Raw genomic sequence first — 17,674 nt, forward strand, 5'->3', positions numbered from 1 at the left:
GTTAATCCGATCGCTCAGACCTCACAACCGAAGTAAAGCACCCAAGCTCACTGGCTAAAGTTGGCTAGCTTGCTGGCTACGTCCAGCCATATAGGAAAACACTAAAGTGAAATTACGAACGCACCCCAGTCATAATTACGGGGGCGTTCCTGATACAGGAATGCCCACATGCAGGAACGCCCCGAATTCTGGGACGCAATCACACACTATTTGGACAGACTGTCCTAAATAAATTTGGGGCAGACTCAGAAGCTGCATAATGCTGATGAAATAGCTAAGGGAGCTTTACGGATCCATTATAACAGTGAGTGAGATTTGCGACTTTAGCTATGAATTGAAGCTTGCCCGCTAGGTTTAGCCAAATAAATTAAAGTACGTTGTTATCCGTAGCTAGCTAGCTGATCAAGCTAATTTGACTAGCTAGCTGATCAAGCTAATTTGACTAGCTAGCTACTGTAGTTAGCTCGTTAAGTTACCCTATTTTGTATTCGTAACTAGCTTGTCTGCTAATCCTAGTTAGTTAGCTTGTTTTGTTTCGCTGAATACTTTTACACGCCGGAACGCTTGTTTCTCCATATTGCATGCATGTCTGTTTAAAAGGCAAAGACAATATTCAAAGAAGAGCTAACGTTAGCTAACTAACTATAACATTTGCTATTTTCTTTATTTAGACCACGCCCTCTACTCAGTTATCTTGCTGGAACATTTGCATTATTGATGTGCTGCAATGTTTTCATCCAAACATTTTAGTTGGTGTAACAGTAGTAACGTTAGCTTGTCAGAGTTGACTGATTTTACACATTGCCATACGAAATAATGATTGTGATTATTGACTATTATAAGCTGACTTGCTGTACACCCACATAGAGTTCTTGTAGGTTGTACACTATATCTGACATCAAATGAACTTACTGAAAGTATTTCCTAGTGGTCTGCTGGGATGGCTTCTAAGCTCATGGACAGACTGCGACGGACACTGTTCAAAGAAGGAGAAGTAGTCTCTAAGGAGCCAATTGATGTAACAGAGGAAAGCTTCCCAGAGAGTTCTGAGTTAGAGGACGATACAGAGTGTGTCTCAGAGCGGCTTGGGGGAACACTCTGCTTCGATGGGGAGAGCGCCCTGGAATCCGAAGACCCAGGTGAGGCCTCAGGACCAGACAGTGACTCAGACTACCTTGGAGAGTCCATAGAGGATGGATTCAGCAGCACAGGTATTGTAGACATAATTCACAACAATGATCTCCCATATAGCAGGCAGATAGATGGTGGTATACACTTATCCAGCACTGTGATATGTCTTTGTATAAACATTAATGTACTGTACTATTAGTCAACTGAAACTATCTGACCAGAATAAGAATAGCATTCATTCCAGTGTATTCTGCTTTCTTGAAACCGCAAGTTTCACTTCAGGTTTTTCAGTTTGTGCAAACGTGAGCTTTCTGTTTTAGATGAGTGGGTTGAGGGCTGTCTTAGCTGAGCTGACGTGTATCTGCCTTTGTTCCTCAGACACCAGCCCAGTGGGCCCGTCTCCTGGAGGCTCATCCCTACTCACACGTCAGCTGCAGGATAGCTGGAGGAACTTAAGATTCCACAGTGTTCCTCAGAAGCTGGTGTTTGAAGTGACTGATGCCAGTGTGGTGCAAGAGAGCTCATCCAAGTATGTGGTACGTGTGAAACAGCAGAGACGAATGTCTATTGCCTGGCTAAGCCTGTGTGTGTCATCTTGTTGACGGTGTACTACCTCCTCCTCAGCTCTACACCATCCATTTGATCCAGTCTGGGATGTTTGATGAAACCCCCGCCGCCATCACCCGGCGATACACTGACTTTAAGCGCCTGCACAGCTGCCTTCGCCGTCGTCACAGGGACAACATGGAGCGCGTCGGTTTCCCCCGCAAGAAGCTGCGTAAAAACTTTGTGGCTGAGACCATCGCCAAGCGGAGCCGAGCGTTTGAGCAGTACCTGACCCACATGCACTCGTTGGCTGAGCTGCGGCGCTCGCCCACCTTTCTGGAGTTCTTCTACCTGGGTGACCTGAAGGCTGGCCAGATGCTGATGCGTGTGGGCCGTTACCAGGAGGCCCTGGGCCCTCTGCTCAATGGCCTGAGGCTCCAGGAGAAGCTAGGCTGTGAGCAGCAGGGAAAGCAGCAGCCCCATCACCAGCAGGGCACCCACTGGCTCTTCACCCTGTTGGCCCTGGTGACCTGCTTCCAGGAGCTGGAGCAGCTGGGGGAGGCCCAGGAGCACTGTGACCGAGCCCTGAGGGACCTGGCCCCCTCACCGGAGGCCTTGCAGCAGCACCACTTTCACCCACTGCTCATTCCTCTTCTCCAGACCAACGTCAGACTGTCATGGAAGATCTCTAAGGATAAGCGGCAGTGGGAAGTGCTGCTTCAGGAGATCCAGGACTCTGGGGCTGATATAGGGAACCAGCCCAGCCTGAAGGAGTACCTGATGGAGGCCCTGGTGGAGAGCGAGGGAGACACTAAGGCCAAGCTCAAAAGGGAGAAGGCCACTTAACCCAAAGATAATGGTGCTCATAGTTATGAGGAAAGAATTTCATGTAACCTAGTAATGAGGGATTTGGTCTTTGGTCTCTTGACATGTATTTCCCACAGCACTGTCTGAACTGTTAGACATTCTAATTTGAATACACTCAACCTACCAAGTCATGCACAAATAGCAGAAAACAATCGCATGTTATTGTATATAAAGTTCAAATTATTTGCTTGATTGTTTTATCTTGTAAATTGTAGACATGTTAGTCATTTTTATCCACATTATATTTGATACAGCTGCTTGGAAATAATTTATTAAACGTATTTTTCCAAAACAGTTAACAGCAAATAATAGGTCACTATTTCTAAAATATTCCTGCTTTTTAAAACCTTTTCAATTATGCCATTCACATTCTTGAGATTTAAGTGGATTAATAACTTTAGGATGACAAAAGGATAGAACATGCATTTTTAAGGACAAACTTTGCACAAGTTAAAGTAATAATTTTCTACCTGTGAGGTAGATATTATTTTCTTGTTTACACATTAAAGAAAAACCAATGTCTGACAGCTCTCCTACTTGTTAGCAAGGAATTGTAATCATTAACTAATTTGTTTATATTGCTATAGTATTATGCAGCCTCTGTACCAGATTTGGATTTGTCACTTTAATGTCAATATAGACTTACATAAGGGAAAATAATTCAGGTTTGTTTCCTTTCATGAGGGAGGAGGAGCGAAATAAGAATCTGAATGCACAGCTGGAAGCGTATTTTTGCCATACTGCAGGCAGTAACTGAAATAGGTCTTGTATCACTAATGACGTTATTTCAAAGCAGACCTACAATCCTGTGATAGAGCAGGGAGGTAAACCTTTTGTTGCACTGTGAAATAGGCTAGTCTATATGCTTGAGTGACAATTTCAAACTAACCTAAGAATTTTCTCAATAGCCTAGATTAAACACTTGCAACAATGTTACATCTTTCTCTGAAAGTGCCTGCCTTGCACCTTTGAACTCTTGCCTTAACATTTCACTCTTTCTTTGTATACTAAAATGATTGAAATATGTATTTTGTTTAATAAATCTATCTCCCAAAAAAGTTGACTTCATTTGGAAGATCTGGCATGTAAAGAAGATAAAACACAGTTAAAATCAAATATTTTACTGAGGCCTGTCAGAACAATTTCTCAATGCAAGCACTCACAGTGCAATGGAGACACTTCTCTAACCAGTCCAATGGCCCTGTGACAAGTTCCAAACCAAATCACATGCATGTTTCAGACACTCAAACATTGTGGTACTCATGTGCCTACTGTATTAATCAGTGTATATACATACATTCATATAAAGGATGGACATGTTGCTTCCTGCTTTGCAGGAATCAATTTTCCATAATTTCCTCATCTGAGGTACGTCTGTCACAGCAACAGTGCAAATGCCATTAATAGATAGCTGTGAGGACAAACACCCATGGACTGGGAAGATCTCAATTCCATAGTCGTCTCCTTCTCAAAACCCATTGGAAGAGGTCAGAGGGACGGGACCTCTGGCTTTCTCATCCAAAGGGTTTTGAGAAGGAGATGAGGGGAGAGGACGTGAGGTATTCCTCTATTGCTTCAGACTACCGGAAGTACTGAAGGGGCCCTTGAAGAAAAACATTGATTTACAAAGAACCCAACAGCAGTAACTCAGTCCACTCAGCATCAGTCACAACTAAGAACATCGCCACTATGTTTAACACATGATGGATGGATAGGCTCGGTGGACTCTTCCAGTCTATGGCGGTAAGACGGGACATCAGGGTTTGTTGAACATCTGGTGGTTTCCTCCAGCAGCACTGGGGGTTACACTAGCTGCACCAGCTCCTCCTGACTGGACATCCACGAAGCCCATCCTCTGCCTCCTCTTCCTCTGCTCCGTCATCTACACAGGAAACAGTGCAACAACACACTATGTCAGCCAGGCCAGGGTCATCCTGCTGGAAACACTAGCCTATATTATGAGGACATCAGTTCACCTAATTGTACACCAGACTTAGTTTGTTTTTTCTCCCAAATAGGTCGTCATCATCATTATACAGGTCATGTGACTTGCCCTGGATAAGATATCCTGTGAATACATGTATTGTCTTGTGTGCTGTGTTATCTGGGCAACCAGAACCAAATATTGTGTATGCACTGGCAAGCTCTGTTTGGCCTTGACCTGTTCTTTGAGCTCTGTTAGTTGTCCTGTGAGTTGGCTGACCACGTTCATAGTGGACGTCAGTCTGTCCTGCAGGTTCCTCATTTCATTCTGCTCCCCGTCTCCATCCGTCACCACCAGGGACATGGCCTGCATGCGGGGGAACCAGTCCAGGTTCTTACTCTGAGGAGACATGTAGAGTCAGTGGTAATGCTTCTCCTAGCAATAGATGACCCCAGAGACAAAGGTATCTAATGCTACTTACAACAACGAGACGTTGTAAAATGGTTTCAGTGAGAAATAGAGTAGAGGTGGGTGTGTCTCCAATGAAACTAGAATCAAAGCCGGTTACTTTACCTTTATCATGAGGGCCACATAACTCTCTGGACCTGTGTAGTCAGTTTTGTTCTTCTCGCGAACAAGCACGATGAAATACAGGTAGTTCCAGATGTTGTGCTCCAACTTTATGTGTTCCTCAAAAGACACCGTTTTATTGTCAAACTTGTCCCTCTCCAGACCTGCAGGGAGAGTTTCAGGTTGAATGTCCAGAATGCATAAAATGAGCCAATATAACAGTCAAATCTCCATTTCTTACCACAGATGAAGCAGGTGGTCTTGAGGACCTCCTCTTTCTTCTGTTTCTCACTACGCAAGTCAGCGAAGGTGTCGATGATGACACCAAAGATCAAGTTGAGTACGATGATGATGACAATGAAGTAGAAGAGGAGATCGTAGATGACGCGGGCTGGGAACAGTGGCTCCTGCAGGGTATGCAATGACGTTGTTAATGACACGTTTTCAAATGTTCGGTCATAATACAATGTACAGTAAATATTATGTTGGTTTGTGGAACATTTGTGCTCTTTGACATGATGTGATACTGATTGTGTATGAGATGGATAGTAAGTATAGCAAGAGTGCGTGTTGTGTCTTCGTTGTTACGTTTTTGGAGGGCTTTCGTAGCACGTCTCCCACCCCTCCACCGTTCCTCAGCCCGTGGTTCAGCACGGTGACAATGCACATGAGCAGAGTGTCACAGGCCCGCTCCGAATTGTTCTCCTCTGCAAAAACGTGAATTGTTTATCTATGTACCCCTCACACCAGACTCCAAGTACATGATATTTGACAATTCATCATCTGACACCCATCCAAACTAAATATTTTTCTTATTTAACCTTTATTTCCTATCCAAACCTGTCACATGATGAGGGTGACTTAAGAATCAAAGCAGCAATAGAGGATTTAATAAGTAGAGATTAACCATCAGGTTCAGCAAGGAATCCTGTCTCGGCAGTGCAGCTGACTCCATCTCCACTGCAGGAGTTCAGGATGTCCTGGGATGCCTCCTCATTGCCATGTCCTCCTGTAGAAGAGAACCCAATCACCACCCTATACCATACAGCGCAACCCTATACCATACAGCGCAACCCTATACCATACAGCACAACCCTATACCATACACCAGGGCTCTCCCTGTTCCTGGAGAGCTAATGTCCTGTAGGTTTTAGCTCCAACCCTAATCTAGCACACCTGATTCTAATAATTAGCTGGTTCATAAGCTGAATCAGGTTAGTTACACCTGGGGTTGAGCTGAAAACCTACAAGAGGGTATCTCTCCAGGAACAGGGTTGGAGAGCCCTGCCATACAGGTTTGATTGACCATGTCTTATTGTACCTTCCATACGCTGACTACTAGTAGAGGCTATTTGAGTCTCTGATGGTCCAGTACCTGAGTCGATCTGAGGCAGAGGGTCCACCTCCATGATGAAGTCGTTCTTGAGGCAGAGGAAGCCCACAATGGAGAACAGGTAGACCAGGATGAGGGCTAGCAGGGCAGTGAGCAGGATGGAGCGCCCATTCCGGGTCACACTCTTTATCACGTTGAACAGGGTCTCCTCTCGGTAGATCAGATCAAACAGCTGCACACAGAACAAAGGTACCATGCTTTTAGAGTAGACATACAGTAGGGAAATCCTGCCAGAGTTATCTACTGTATGTACGGGTCTGTGTACGTGTATTTAGATGTGTGTGCATGCCAAGGAATTTATTGCCAGGTGATTGGTACTTAATGCCAGTAATATTATTAACAACATATATATTTGTGAGTCATGAGGGTTACCCACCAGGAAGCTGTAGAAGAGCTCGTGGACACAGAGCCCCAGGGTGCTGGTCAGAACGTAGGCCAGGTGATACAGGAACTCCACGTCCATCACCATCGCACGGTAGCCCATGATAAATGTCCCATTGTTGCCCACAAAGCTCACCACAAACACTATCTTATTTATCAGCTGTGGAGTGGAACAGATGAACAGTCATGGGTTCACCATACTTTCATAGATGATATTCAGGGTTGGGTATGTTACTTTCTAAATGTAATCCGTTATTGTAATCAGTAATGTAACATTTGGATTACCCAAAATCAGTAACGTAATCTGATTACATTCTGTTACTTTTTGATTACTTTCCCCTTAAGAGGCATTAGAAAAAGACAAAAATGTATGTTACCAATTAAACAACATCTATTGCAGGATAAATCAATGTTAAAGTTTACATAGCTGGCAATATATGGATGTTACATTTTACTTTGTTGGCTTGGTTATGTAGGCTTCTTCTAACCCATCGCTTTCTACTACTACATAATAATAATAATACGATTAAATTACATCTTTACATCAATATATATAATTTATAAGTCCAAAAATTGATGTAGCAACTACAGATTACCGCTATAAATCTATCAAAAATGTGCGAGTTTGAACATGTGTCCATTAGGTCTATGGATTGATTTTTTTTTATCAGCATGATTTAGATTGAGCAATAAAAGCCCCACTTTTATTCCATAGGCTGGGATCCGCACTGTGCAGCTGTTGCAAGAGCGCATTTTTCACTGGCTGTCCACTGGTTTCAAAAACAATGATTGATAGGCAGCTTAAACTTCTTCAAATCAACCATTATTGGGTTCAAATACACATTTAGATTTCTGAACAGTCATCCACAACAACCACAATCCGCAAGTCACAAATAGCTAAATTATGTAGTGTGATTCACATCAATGAGCTATGTAGATATCAATAATAAGGTTATTTAACGTTTATTCAAGTTAGATAATCTTTAGACGCCGACAGCAGTCGCACCATTGGAAGACATAGCTTTTTGTAGCCTACAAAAGCCTATTCCTGCTCTATACCCGCGATCCATCAAACACGTTTGGTGTGTCATCATAGTGTTCTCTGACTTGTGGTCAGACTCGCTCAGGTGGAACAAACTTAAACTTGCGCCTTTTTTTCAATGCTGATTTGAATGTCTTTCAGAAAACAGAAAAGGGTCAAAGATTTTTTTACGCAAACATCCTTTCTGAATTTAAAAGTAATCCTCAAAGTAATTATCTGTAATCTGATTACAATATTTTTGCTGGTAACGGATTACAGTTGTCCGTTTTTTTGTAATCCCTTATACCGTTACTCCCCAACCCTGATGATATTCATCTTATCATCAAGGTGTGGTATAGGGTTGTGATGCATGACTCAAGTGGAAGTTAGAATTCACTCATAAGTGAAGCTTACATTGAGGGTGCCCAGTAGGATGAGAGTGGGGCCGATGCCGAAGCAGTATATGGAGCGCAGTATGAGGGCCACAGTGAAGGGCCTGAGGCCGTATCGTTTGGAAAACATGCCCATGACAGACAGACCCAGGAAACCCCAGAACAGCATTGACAGCATCGAGTCATCTATCGCACCTGGAGGACAGCAATCACATTGGGATCATCAATATATAAAAAAACATTTATATGTCTCAGTTTCTCATAATTATGGTCTTCAATAAGTACACAGGATAATGACTACGGGCACACACACACCTTGGCCTGAGTCGTAGGGGTAGAAGAAAGCGATGATGAGGTTGATGAAGACGGCCAGGTTAAAGGAGATGCTGCCCCAGGTGCTCATCCTGCGAGAGAACCAAAACAGCACCGGCATACCTGAAACACAAACAACACTCTTCAGTCTTCTTCTATCATCAAACAGCATGAGATAGAGAGGAAACGTTGAGGCCAGTAGAAAATATCTACTGGATCAGCTGAGCCTGGCTTACTGCGGAGCTTCTTCTGCCACTCCATCTCGTTGTGGAGGAAGGAGGCCTGCTGGAAAAAGTGTGTGACCTTGCTGCCCTGCTCGTCCTGCTCAGTGGTGTTGAACACACGGAACTTGGACTCCTCCGTCAGGAACTCACAGATGGGATGAATGGGAAACACGATCTGCTCCATGCTGCGGTCCTCACGCACAATCTGACCGGACGAGAAGGGACAAGTTAGGACAGGGGTCTTTTGGTCCTCTGTAGCTCAGTTAGTAGAGCATGGTGCTTGCAATGCCAGGATAATGAGTTTGATTCCCATGACCAGCTGTACATAAAATGTATGCATGCATGACTGAGTCGCTTTGGATAAAAGCATCTGCTAAATGACATTCATTATTTTTTATTGTTGTTATATTATTATCATTCAATACATTTTGCAATGGGCACTTCAGTTGAACTATTTACAATTAGAAAGATCGACTACTGTAGTACGGGTGAGTTGAGGGAGAAGGGTAGAGACCTCTATCTGTGAAGTGTGCTGGTCATAGAACTCCAGTGGGTCCTGCTCCTCACTCTCTACCGGCACGGTAGATTTCAACATTTGAGAGAGCGGCCGATTGTTCAGGTTCAACTGCAGGAAGTCAACAGGATAAACATTAACAACAACAATAATACTAAAGAGCATTATCAGTGGATCTGAGCAACCTAGCTTTTCCCATTCAGCTTGTTTCAATTCAACCTCCACAAATTATAAACTTAAGCAATAAAACATGAGAACCCGGGGATTATCGTGTGATAACTCTGTTTGCTTCGGGCCAGGAGCAGTTTTTAGGAGGGAGTTATTACACAATAATCCCTGGTTTCTATGGCCTTATTGCTTTTATAAAATGGTTACCAAAATATTGATAAAAATATGAAAGACATTTTTTCATTAAAAACATTATTTTAATGAGTAAATTTGTTTTTGCATTCTAAAATTGCTACCCAAGCAGGTTGGTTAGTTATTTTGTCATGTTTTGACCCAGTCGTTAAAACTATGAATTCTATTCATTCGACATTGCTATGCTAAACAAATCATTGGAATGTAGCTAGCTAGCAGAGATTCAATGATAATGATTTATTAACTATCCAACATAGGCAACAACTAATTATGGTTGGCGAGTCCAAAGCTAGTTGGTGATGTTAATAGTGACGTTTCTGTTGATGGCACACGAGTGAAAGAACTGTCCATGGTCCTGGCGCTGGTTGGTGACAGCCAGTGTTTGTTTGAGGTCTGTGAGAGCCGGAATTCTTACTGGTTGGTAGGTGATCAAATACTTATGTCATGCAATAAAATGCAAATTAATTACTTAAAAATCATACAATGTGATTTTCTGGATTTTTGTTTTAGATTCCGTCTCTCACAGTTTAAGTGTACCTATGATAAAAATTACAGACCTCTACATGCTTTGTAAGTAGGAAAACCTGCAAAATCGGCAGTGTATCAAATACTTGTTCTCCCCACTGTATGTGTCCAAAAAACACAAATATTTCCTGAGCTTTCTTACATCTCCTAGATATAGGACAGACACTCCTAGATATAGGACAAACCTTATTCCTTATTATTGACTTTTGTACATCTTTTTTTAAACCTACAGAGGTCCTAAAATTCTAAATCAAACACTAAATGATCCATGGTATGACCATCTTAAAACAATTCCATATGTTAGCTTAGTAGAACCCCCACCCCAAGGCTTAGACTTTTAGAGGTTTATACATATCCAATAGGCCTACATAGGCTGGTTAATGAATTAAATGGAATTCTGAGTGTTCACGGATTCCATGTAAAATGATACATTGTTGCACAGGTCATAGAGCCAGACATGTAGGTTTTTACAACGCCCAACTGTTGCAAACCAAACAGTAGCATGGAAAAATAAATGTGTAGATGCTTTTTTTCCCCGAGGGAGATGAAGTTTATGAATTTCCTGCTTGGGCTGCAGGACAGTGGATTTACGACATTAACACATCATGGTATTTTACGGGGTTGTACCACAACACCCGCATATCAACCAATCAACATCCAGGATCCAAACAACCAGTTTTATAATACTTTAGTCTCGCTTTATGTTGAACCATTTTCAGGCATGCAAACAAAGCACAGATATGAAAATATCCCCATGTAACGCTAAAATCCATTGTTAAACAAAGTTTGCAGTGAGTCACTGCTGCCATGAATGCGAGCAGCTGCAGCACAGAAGTACAGAGTGAGGCAACTTCCTCTTCTAATGAGAAGACCAGATATGCTGAAGCTTGCCTTGAACAAATATCCTGACTTCAAATAAACACATATTAGAAAGGCTGCAAAGAATTCTGCCCAGAAGGGAATGAAAATACAAAAGTAATCAAATGAATGCAACAGCTGACAGAGAGAAAGGGACATTTAACCCAACCTCTCTGAATCAGAGAGAGTTACTGTTCATTTTTTAAATTGTTTATTTCACTTTTGTTTATTATCTATTTCACTTGCTTTGGCAATGTAAACATGTGTTTCCCATGCCAATAAATCCCCTTAAATTGAAATTGAATTGAAATTGAGAGAGAGAGAGAGACACTCACCATAGAGGATATGCCCTCCTCTCCCTCCTTGGTCCTCTTTGCAGGTTTCAGCAGATTGAGCAGTATCTTGTTGTGCCTCGCCAGCTGACCAAAACATGGCCCACAATCATAAGCATAACATGTGAAAGCATTATTCTCTAACATGACCTTATTACGTTATTATAGGAGTGCATATATATACTCTATTATTCTGAATGGGAGTGTTACCTGAAGTGCCAGGATGTAGATGTTGTGGCCGACCTCTTGAGGTGACACCTCTCCACCTTCACATTCACTCTCCTGCTGGTAGGCTTTCTTTATCACCTTCACCTGGGGACAGTGTGATACTAATGTTGACTGGTGTATTCTGTAGTGTGCTGCACCTTGATATGTGTATACAATTGCCGTTTTAGAGGCTAGTTAGTAAAAAAAAGAATGAGGAGAAAAAAAGAGAGAGAGAGAGAGAGAGAGAAGAAATAGAAATGAGTATTTGCTCTGACCAGTTCCCGAGGTCGAAGGTTGAACAGTATCCTCTCTGCATTCTCGTTGTCATGGCGACTTTCCATCAGAGCCAGTAGCAGCTTGGAGGCGTTGTCCTGGAAACAGGAGACACAACACCGTCACCGACTATATCATTTCAGAGGGACGACACAGACGAGTGAGTGAGGACACAGACGAGTGAGTGAGGACACAGACGAGTGAGTGAGGACACAGACGAGTGAGTGAGGACACAGACGAGTGAGTGAGGACACAGACGAGTGAGTGAGGACACAGACGAGTGAGTGAGGGAGGACACAGACGAGTGAGTGAGGGAGGACACAGACGAGTGAGTGAGGGAGGACACAGACGAGTGAGGGAGGACACAGACGAGTGAGTGAGGACACAGACGAGTGAGTGAGGACACAGACGAGTGAGTGAGGACACAGACGAGTGAGTGAGGACACAAAAATCTGTAATAGAGAACAGTAAGTGAACCTTGAGCTGCAGCACCATCTCCATGCGGTAACGACACAGAGGACTGATGTCATTCAGTATGAGGGCTGTGATGATGTCGATTCCATTCGACTCATGGGTCACTATACAAGTCTACAAAAACAAAGCACACCTAGAAAGTTATTATCATTTTGACAAAACAACCCTGTGTTATTTGTCTGAAACCTAACGGAACTTTGAATAAACCTCATTCCTGCCGGTATTATCAAAGTTTCTGTTTAAAGTAATAATTTCCGTAGCACTCTGTGTGTGGCTATCTGACCTGGTTCTCCTGGCAGGGGCCCTGGCAGTACTCTGTGAGCGTCTCCAGGGTCTGGGTGATGAGGCTCACGTTGCTCTCGTTGATGTAGAGGCCCAACAGACCCAGGCCTCCCGTGGTGCTGCCACACATGATGTCCAGGAACTGCAGCGTCTCACATACCAGGTTGTAGTTGGTCTTGTTGTTCTGGCAGCGAAGGAAGTTCTGGGAGAAGGATGGTCGGACAACAGTATTGTAGGGTCAATAGGTCAAACAGACCAGAACAGTTTTATCACCCCTATCTACTAGCTACCTCACAGGGGAGTTTCTATATAATGACGTCAGTCTGTTTAGACCTCAGCAGAGAGCAGTATTAGCAGTATCAGCTGTATAAGTGGTGCTTGTTTTTCCTCTCACCTGCAGATCCTGGTTGTGGTTCTCACAGAGCAGCTGGAGGAAGCGCAGAATGGGTTTCATAATGATGATTGCAGGGCCCATCTCGGTCTCCACTTCCTTCTGCTCAGGCTCCGAAGCCAGGGCAGTGACCTGGGCGATCGAGGGGGCCAAGAGAGGCAGAGTAGTCGCAGGTAGAACCAACCCACCAGAGCCTGTCAGGAACAAATACCAGGGAGGGCACCATGAATAGAGTGAAGTGACAGTTCAAACACACCAACAATATCCGTACCATAGACTTATGTAGTCATTGACACAGAATCATTGTTTTTCATAAATTACCATCATTATCTTTTACAATCACTACAATCTAAACCTGCATTTGACTATCTAAGATCAGAGTAGTGTTCCGCTCACTGGTCTCCAGGTCTTTGTTGTCATTGGCTTTGTTACTCATCTCCCCCACGCTGACTGATACGTTGGCCTTGATGTCCATCTGGGCGTTTTTCATCCGGTCGTGGAGGACCTTGAAGAACTTCTCAGACTTGTTGTCCCCCATCATCAGCTTGTAGAAGGAGTTCTGAAGGAAATCCACAGAAAGGAAGAGGATCAGTGCATTATTATAAGGAAAGAATTGACGCGGAAACACAAAAAAAGGCTCTGATGACACCTCCCGTACTGGATCCGCCCACATCTTCATCACTGGTTCTGCCACTTGGGTGGGGGACAAACGACTGGTTGGATAGGATATCTTGCATCCAATCACCACCCCCAGCAGAGGCAGAAGGCGAGCCATCAATCAACCAGGAGGAAGTCAGACCAACAGTAGAAGAGATTGTTTGGGTTAAATTGATGGAAGGTTTAAACTTAGAGAACGCATAGGCATAGTCGCTGATAATATATTCAGAGACAGCTTGCCGCATTCGCTGACAAGAATAGAAATGTAAACCGAGTGTTGAGGCTGACTTGGTCCCCCAGAGTATATAAGAAGCATGCTTTCCAAAAAAAGGGTGTGATAGTGCGACTTGACTTATCACTGAACTCGTGATACTTCAAACTATCATCAACCTAAAAGGTAATATCTGGCTTTCATACTCTAGAACAATTGTATCTTTTGACTTCTGATTTATGAATGAGACATACGGAGTCGACTACCCCATACATTTTCACGCTGAATATATCCACCAAATTGGAGTGGATGAAGGGCGTAGTTGGTGCTATGAAGGGTGTTGCTCTCGAACCGTCTCTTCACTAATTAGTAAATCATAGTGCGACTTCTAGTAGGAGAAACAGATACATGTCTGAATTTCATACTCTAGAACAATTGTACCTTTTGACCGCTGGTTTTTAGGCGAGACCTACTGAGTCAAGCACACACCGTACACTCTCAGTGGTGTTACACAGGGTCTTGAACTACGATAGCAGTCTCGTTACTAATCAGAAAAAATATACAAAAAAAGAAAAAGGTCATGGTACAACTTCTAGCAGGAGGAACAGATACTGACGTGATTGGCTAAACCGGTAGAGCAATTGTGAGTTGAAGAACATACTCTCCCAACCAAGTCAACCGACGTTAAGGTAATTAGCTGCTTGTTGTAATACATAGATAAGGCATTGAGAGTTCAAGTGTTTTGATGATTATTGATGGTTCATTGGAAAAGACGTAGAGAAACTGTAATGACGTGTATAACTGTGTGCTTTGCAAACATTGAAGAAAAAGTAGAAGCTCTGTCTAAAGCCCTGTGGGAGAAAACGCCTCTGACACTACCACATATAGGGAAATAAGCCTGGTTTCTACACAAAAGACCATATAATGGTTTGGACAGAATACTAATTTTACTGTAACAAGTATCCTCTATATTAATATTCAAGTAGTATTAGTCGACGGACATAGGCTATAAATCGTAACTAAGCCATAGCTTGCGTGAGTCTAGATATAGGAGCATACAAAGGGAAAGTGAAGGTAAAATGAGAAGGTTCTCTAAGTCTGATTAATATTATCCAAGATCCCGACAAAACGCCTAACGACACCACAATAAGGCTAATCTCCGAATAAAGGGCAGGATACCTAACCAGGTCAGTCCGGCGGACCTGTGAGTCACCTGTTAGCCGGGTGACATAAGAACTTGAGTGAGACGAATTGTGTCACTCTCGACGGGGGTACCTCAATGGTCTTATAGCAAAATCCCCTATTGCGACAGAATCACCATGCACCTGCTCCGTACAGCAGGCTATATGTGTTACATCTAACCTGGATCTCTGTGTTGCCACCCTCCAGCAGACATATGGCCAGCTGGATGCTCTCCTGGAAGATCTTGTCGTTCTTGGTGCTCATGACGAGGTCAGTAAAGAGCTTTGTGCCACCCTCCCTGTCCAGGCGACACTGGACTGCAACTACAGCCGCCCAGTCTCTCTCCTGCTCAGCACCTACACATTAACACACGGTAAATATATACACAATCAGCAACGATCATGTTATAAGCCTAATATAAACAAACCTGTTGCTCCAAGTTCAACCAGATCTCCCTTGCTGTTCTTCTTGTTGGTGAAGAGGTAGTTCTGTAGCAGCACCTTCCTCAGTGCAATGCCCTGATTGGAGAGGCATTCAGTCACACAGAGACATGGTTAGCATACGCACACTGGATAGTTTCTTACCCAAATAGTACCTCAATAAGCACCTTCATAAAACCTCTATTAAAGTTCCAATGCAGCCTTTTGATCTCAATATCAAATCATTTCTGGGTAACAATTAAGCGCCTTACAGTGATTGTTCCATTTCAATTGAAAACAAATAGCTTCTTAGCAAAGAGCAATTTTTCAAGCAATCATTTTCATAGAATTGTCTGGGAGTGGTCTGAGTGGGAAGGGGGAAACTGAAACCTAGCTGTTATTGGCAGAGATGTTTGGAACTCTCTTTATTATTGGTCTATTGATGTCACCAGGCAGGACAAAACTCCATCTCACCAAAACAGGCAGACATTTCAGGCGGTCTTTTCAAAAAGCTCTTATACTAAAAGAGCATCATCATAATTTTCACAATGTCACAGTACTATTCCAACTAGGTGTGGAAATATATATACTGAACACAAATATAAACGCAACATGTAGTGCTGGGCCGATGTTTCATGAGCTGAAATAAAAGATCGCAGAATTTTTCTATACACACAAAAATCGTATTTCTCTCAAATTTTGTGCACAAATTTGCTTACATCCCTGTTCGTGAACATTTCTCCTTTGCCAAGATAATCCATCCACCTGACAGGTGGGGCATATCAAGAGGCTGATTAGACAGTGTGATCATTACATAGGTGAACCTTGTACTGGGGACAAAAGGCCACTCTATAATGTGCAGTTTTGTCACACAATACAATGCCACAAATGTCTCAAGTTTTAAGGGAGCATGCAATTGGCATGCTGACTGCAGAAATGTCCACTAGATCTTTTGCCAGAGAATTATTGTTCATTTCTCTACCATAAGCCACCTCCAACGTCATTTTAAGGAATTTGGCAGTACATCCAACCAGCCTCACAACCGCAGACCACGTGTAACCAAGCCAGCCCAGGACCTCCACATCCGGCTTCTTTACCTGTGGGATCGTCTGAGACCAGCCACAAGGACAGCTGATGAAACTGAGGAGTATTTATGTCTGTAATAAAGCCCCTTTGTGGGGAAAAACTCACTGTGATTGGCTGGGCATGGCTCCCAAGTGGGAGGGCCTCGGTGCACCCCTGCCCAGTCATGTGAAATCCATAGATTAGGACCTAGTTAATTTATTTAAATTGACTGATTTCCTTATATGAACTGTAACTCAGTAAAATCATTGAAATTGTTGCGCTCATATTTTTGTTCAGTATATTAAAGAAATTAAAGTTTCTGACTGCACTGGGCCTTTAAATAGACTCAGATATTCTATTGGTTGATCTCCAAGACCTACCCCTGACTGGTCATAAGTCTTTACCTTCTCGTCAAAGTCCAGTGTGCGTATGAGCATCTCCTGCAGGGTCCTCAGAACCTTGATACAGAGCTTCTCCTCTGAGCTCATCAGGGCTTTAGTGTGCTGAATCAGTCTGGGTTCACAAAGACAGTGTTAGACCTCATCCATACCATGCCAAAAATGCTCTTTATTGCACTTTGCAGTGAGTTTGCATGAGTAAATATTTGTATGTGTAAATCCCAGTGACCGTGTTGGTAAATAAACACTATCATCCCCACACACACACACAGCCCCCACACCATAGTGACATATCATTGAGTTCAAAATGGCACCCGATTCCCTATATAGTGCACTACTTTTGACCAGGGCCTCCCTTAGGACTTTGGTCCAAAGTAGTGCACTACGTAGAGAACAGGGTGCCATTTCAGATGCAGACCCTTACTTGGAGATGAAGCCTCCTGATTCGCAGCGTTGCCGTGCGTCCGTCCCCTCCAGGAAGAGGAGTTCAGGCTGATGCAGGACGTCCACCAGAACAGACAGCTCTGCGTTCACCAGCGGCTTCAGACGCTCCTCCAGGGTGTTGATGATGTCCTGAACATCACAGCATAGATAGAGGGACAGGGAATATACCCACTGTGTCAAACACCAAACCCTCAAGAACAGGGAACAAACCAGAAAGAGACAGAGGCCAAGGAATGATGTGTAATTCGGTTGTGGCTATGTATGGCTGAATAAAGTGATGGATAGAGGATAGGGGAGAAGGCAGCAGGGTAATTAATGGGT

General features: G+C 43.3%; 2 protein-coding genes across 2 annotated transcripts in view; one reads left to right on the top strand and one right to left on the bottom strand.

The window, feature by feature from the left end:
• The first annotated feature begins 204 nt into the window (after positions 1-204).
• On the top strand, positions 205-3,602 carry LOC120059343 (sorting nexin-21-like). The gene is made up of 4 exons (XM_039008331.1): positions 205-304; positions 929-1,211; positions 1,510-1,667; positions 1,756-3,602. Exons 2-4 carry the CDS (start codon positions 941-943, stop codon positions 2,521-2,523), a joined length of 1,197 nt encoding a protein of 398 aa, XP_038864259.1. The 5' UTR covers positions 205-304; positions 929-940; the 3' UTR covers positions 2,524-3,602.
• Positions 2,808-17,674, bottom strand: part of LOC120059341 (inositol 1,4,5-trisphosphate receptor type 3-like) — a 45,104-nt gene continuing 30,237 nt past the window's right edge. Inside the window, exons 36-58 of the mRNA XM_039008330.1 lie at positions 17,334-17,482; positions 16,916-17,024; positions 15,455-15,545; positions 15,208-15,383; positions 13,333-13,536; positions 12,981-13,088; positions 12,588-12,788; positions 12,308-12,418; positions 11,833-11,928; positions 11,561-11,662; positions 11,354-11,437; positions 9,276-9,386; positions 8,774-8,966; positions 8,541-8,660; positions 8,248-8,420; positions 6,808-6,972; positions 6,414-6,603; positions 5,946-6,047; positions 5,627-5,745; positions 5,280-5,445; positions 5,042-5,202; positions 4,706-4,867; positions 2,808-4,426 (exon numbers count right to left, since the gene is read on the bottom strand). Of these exons, the coding sequence (XP_038864258.1) occupies positions 4,301-4,426; positions 4,706-4,867; positions 5,042-5,202; positions 5,280-5,445; positions 5,627-5,745; positions 5,946-6,047; positions 6,414-6,603; positions 6,808-6,972; positions 8,248-8,420; positions 8,541-8,660; positions 8,774-8,966; positions 9,276-9,386; positions 11,354-11,437; positions 11,561-11,662; positions 11,833-11,928; positions 12,308-12,418; positions 12,588-12,788; positions 12,981-13,088; positions 13,333-13,536; positions 15,208-15,383; positions 15,455-15,545; positions 16,916-17,024; positions 17,334-17,482 (3,219 nt within the window). The 3' untranslated portion in view covers positions 2,808-4,300. The remainder of the gene's footprint in view (positions 4,427-4,705; positions 4,868-5,041; positions 5,203-5,279; positions 5,446-5,626; positions 5,746-5,945; positions 6,048-6,413; positions 6,604-6,807; positions 6,973-8,247; positions 8,421-8,540; positions 8,661-8,773; positions 8,967-9,275; positions 9,387-11,353; positions 11,438-11,560; positions 11,663-11,832; positions 11,929-12,307; positions 12,419-12,587; positions 12,789-12,980; positions 13,089-13,332; positions 13,537-15,207; positions 15,384-15,454; positions 15,546-16,915; positions 17,025-17,333; positions 17,483-17,674) is intronic.

Source organism: Salvelinus namaycush, chromosome 14 (assembly GCF_016432855.1).
Source record: "Salvelinus namaycush isolate Seneca chromosome 14, SaNama_1.0, whole genome shotgun sequence".
Lineage (NCBI taxonomy): Eukaryota > Metazoa > Chordata > Actinopteri > Salmoniformes > Salmonidae > Salvelinus > Salvelinus namaycush.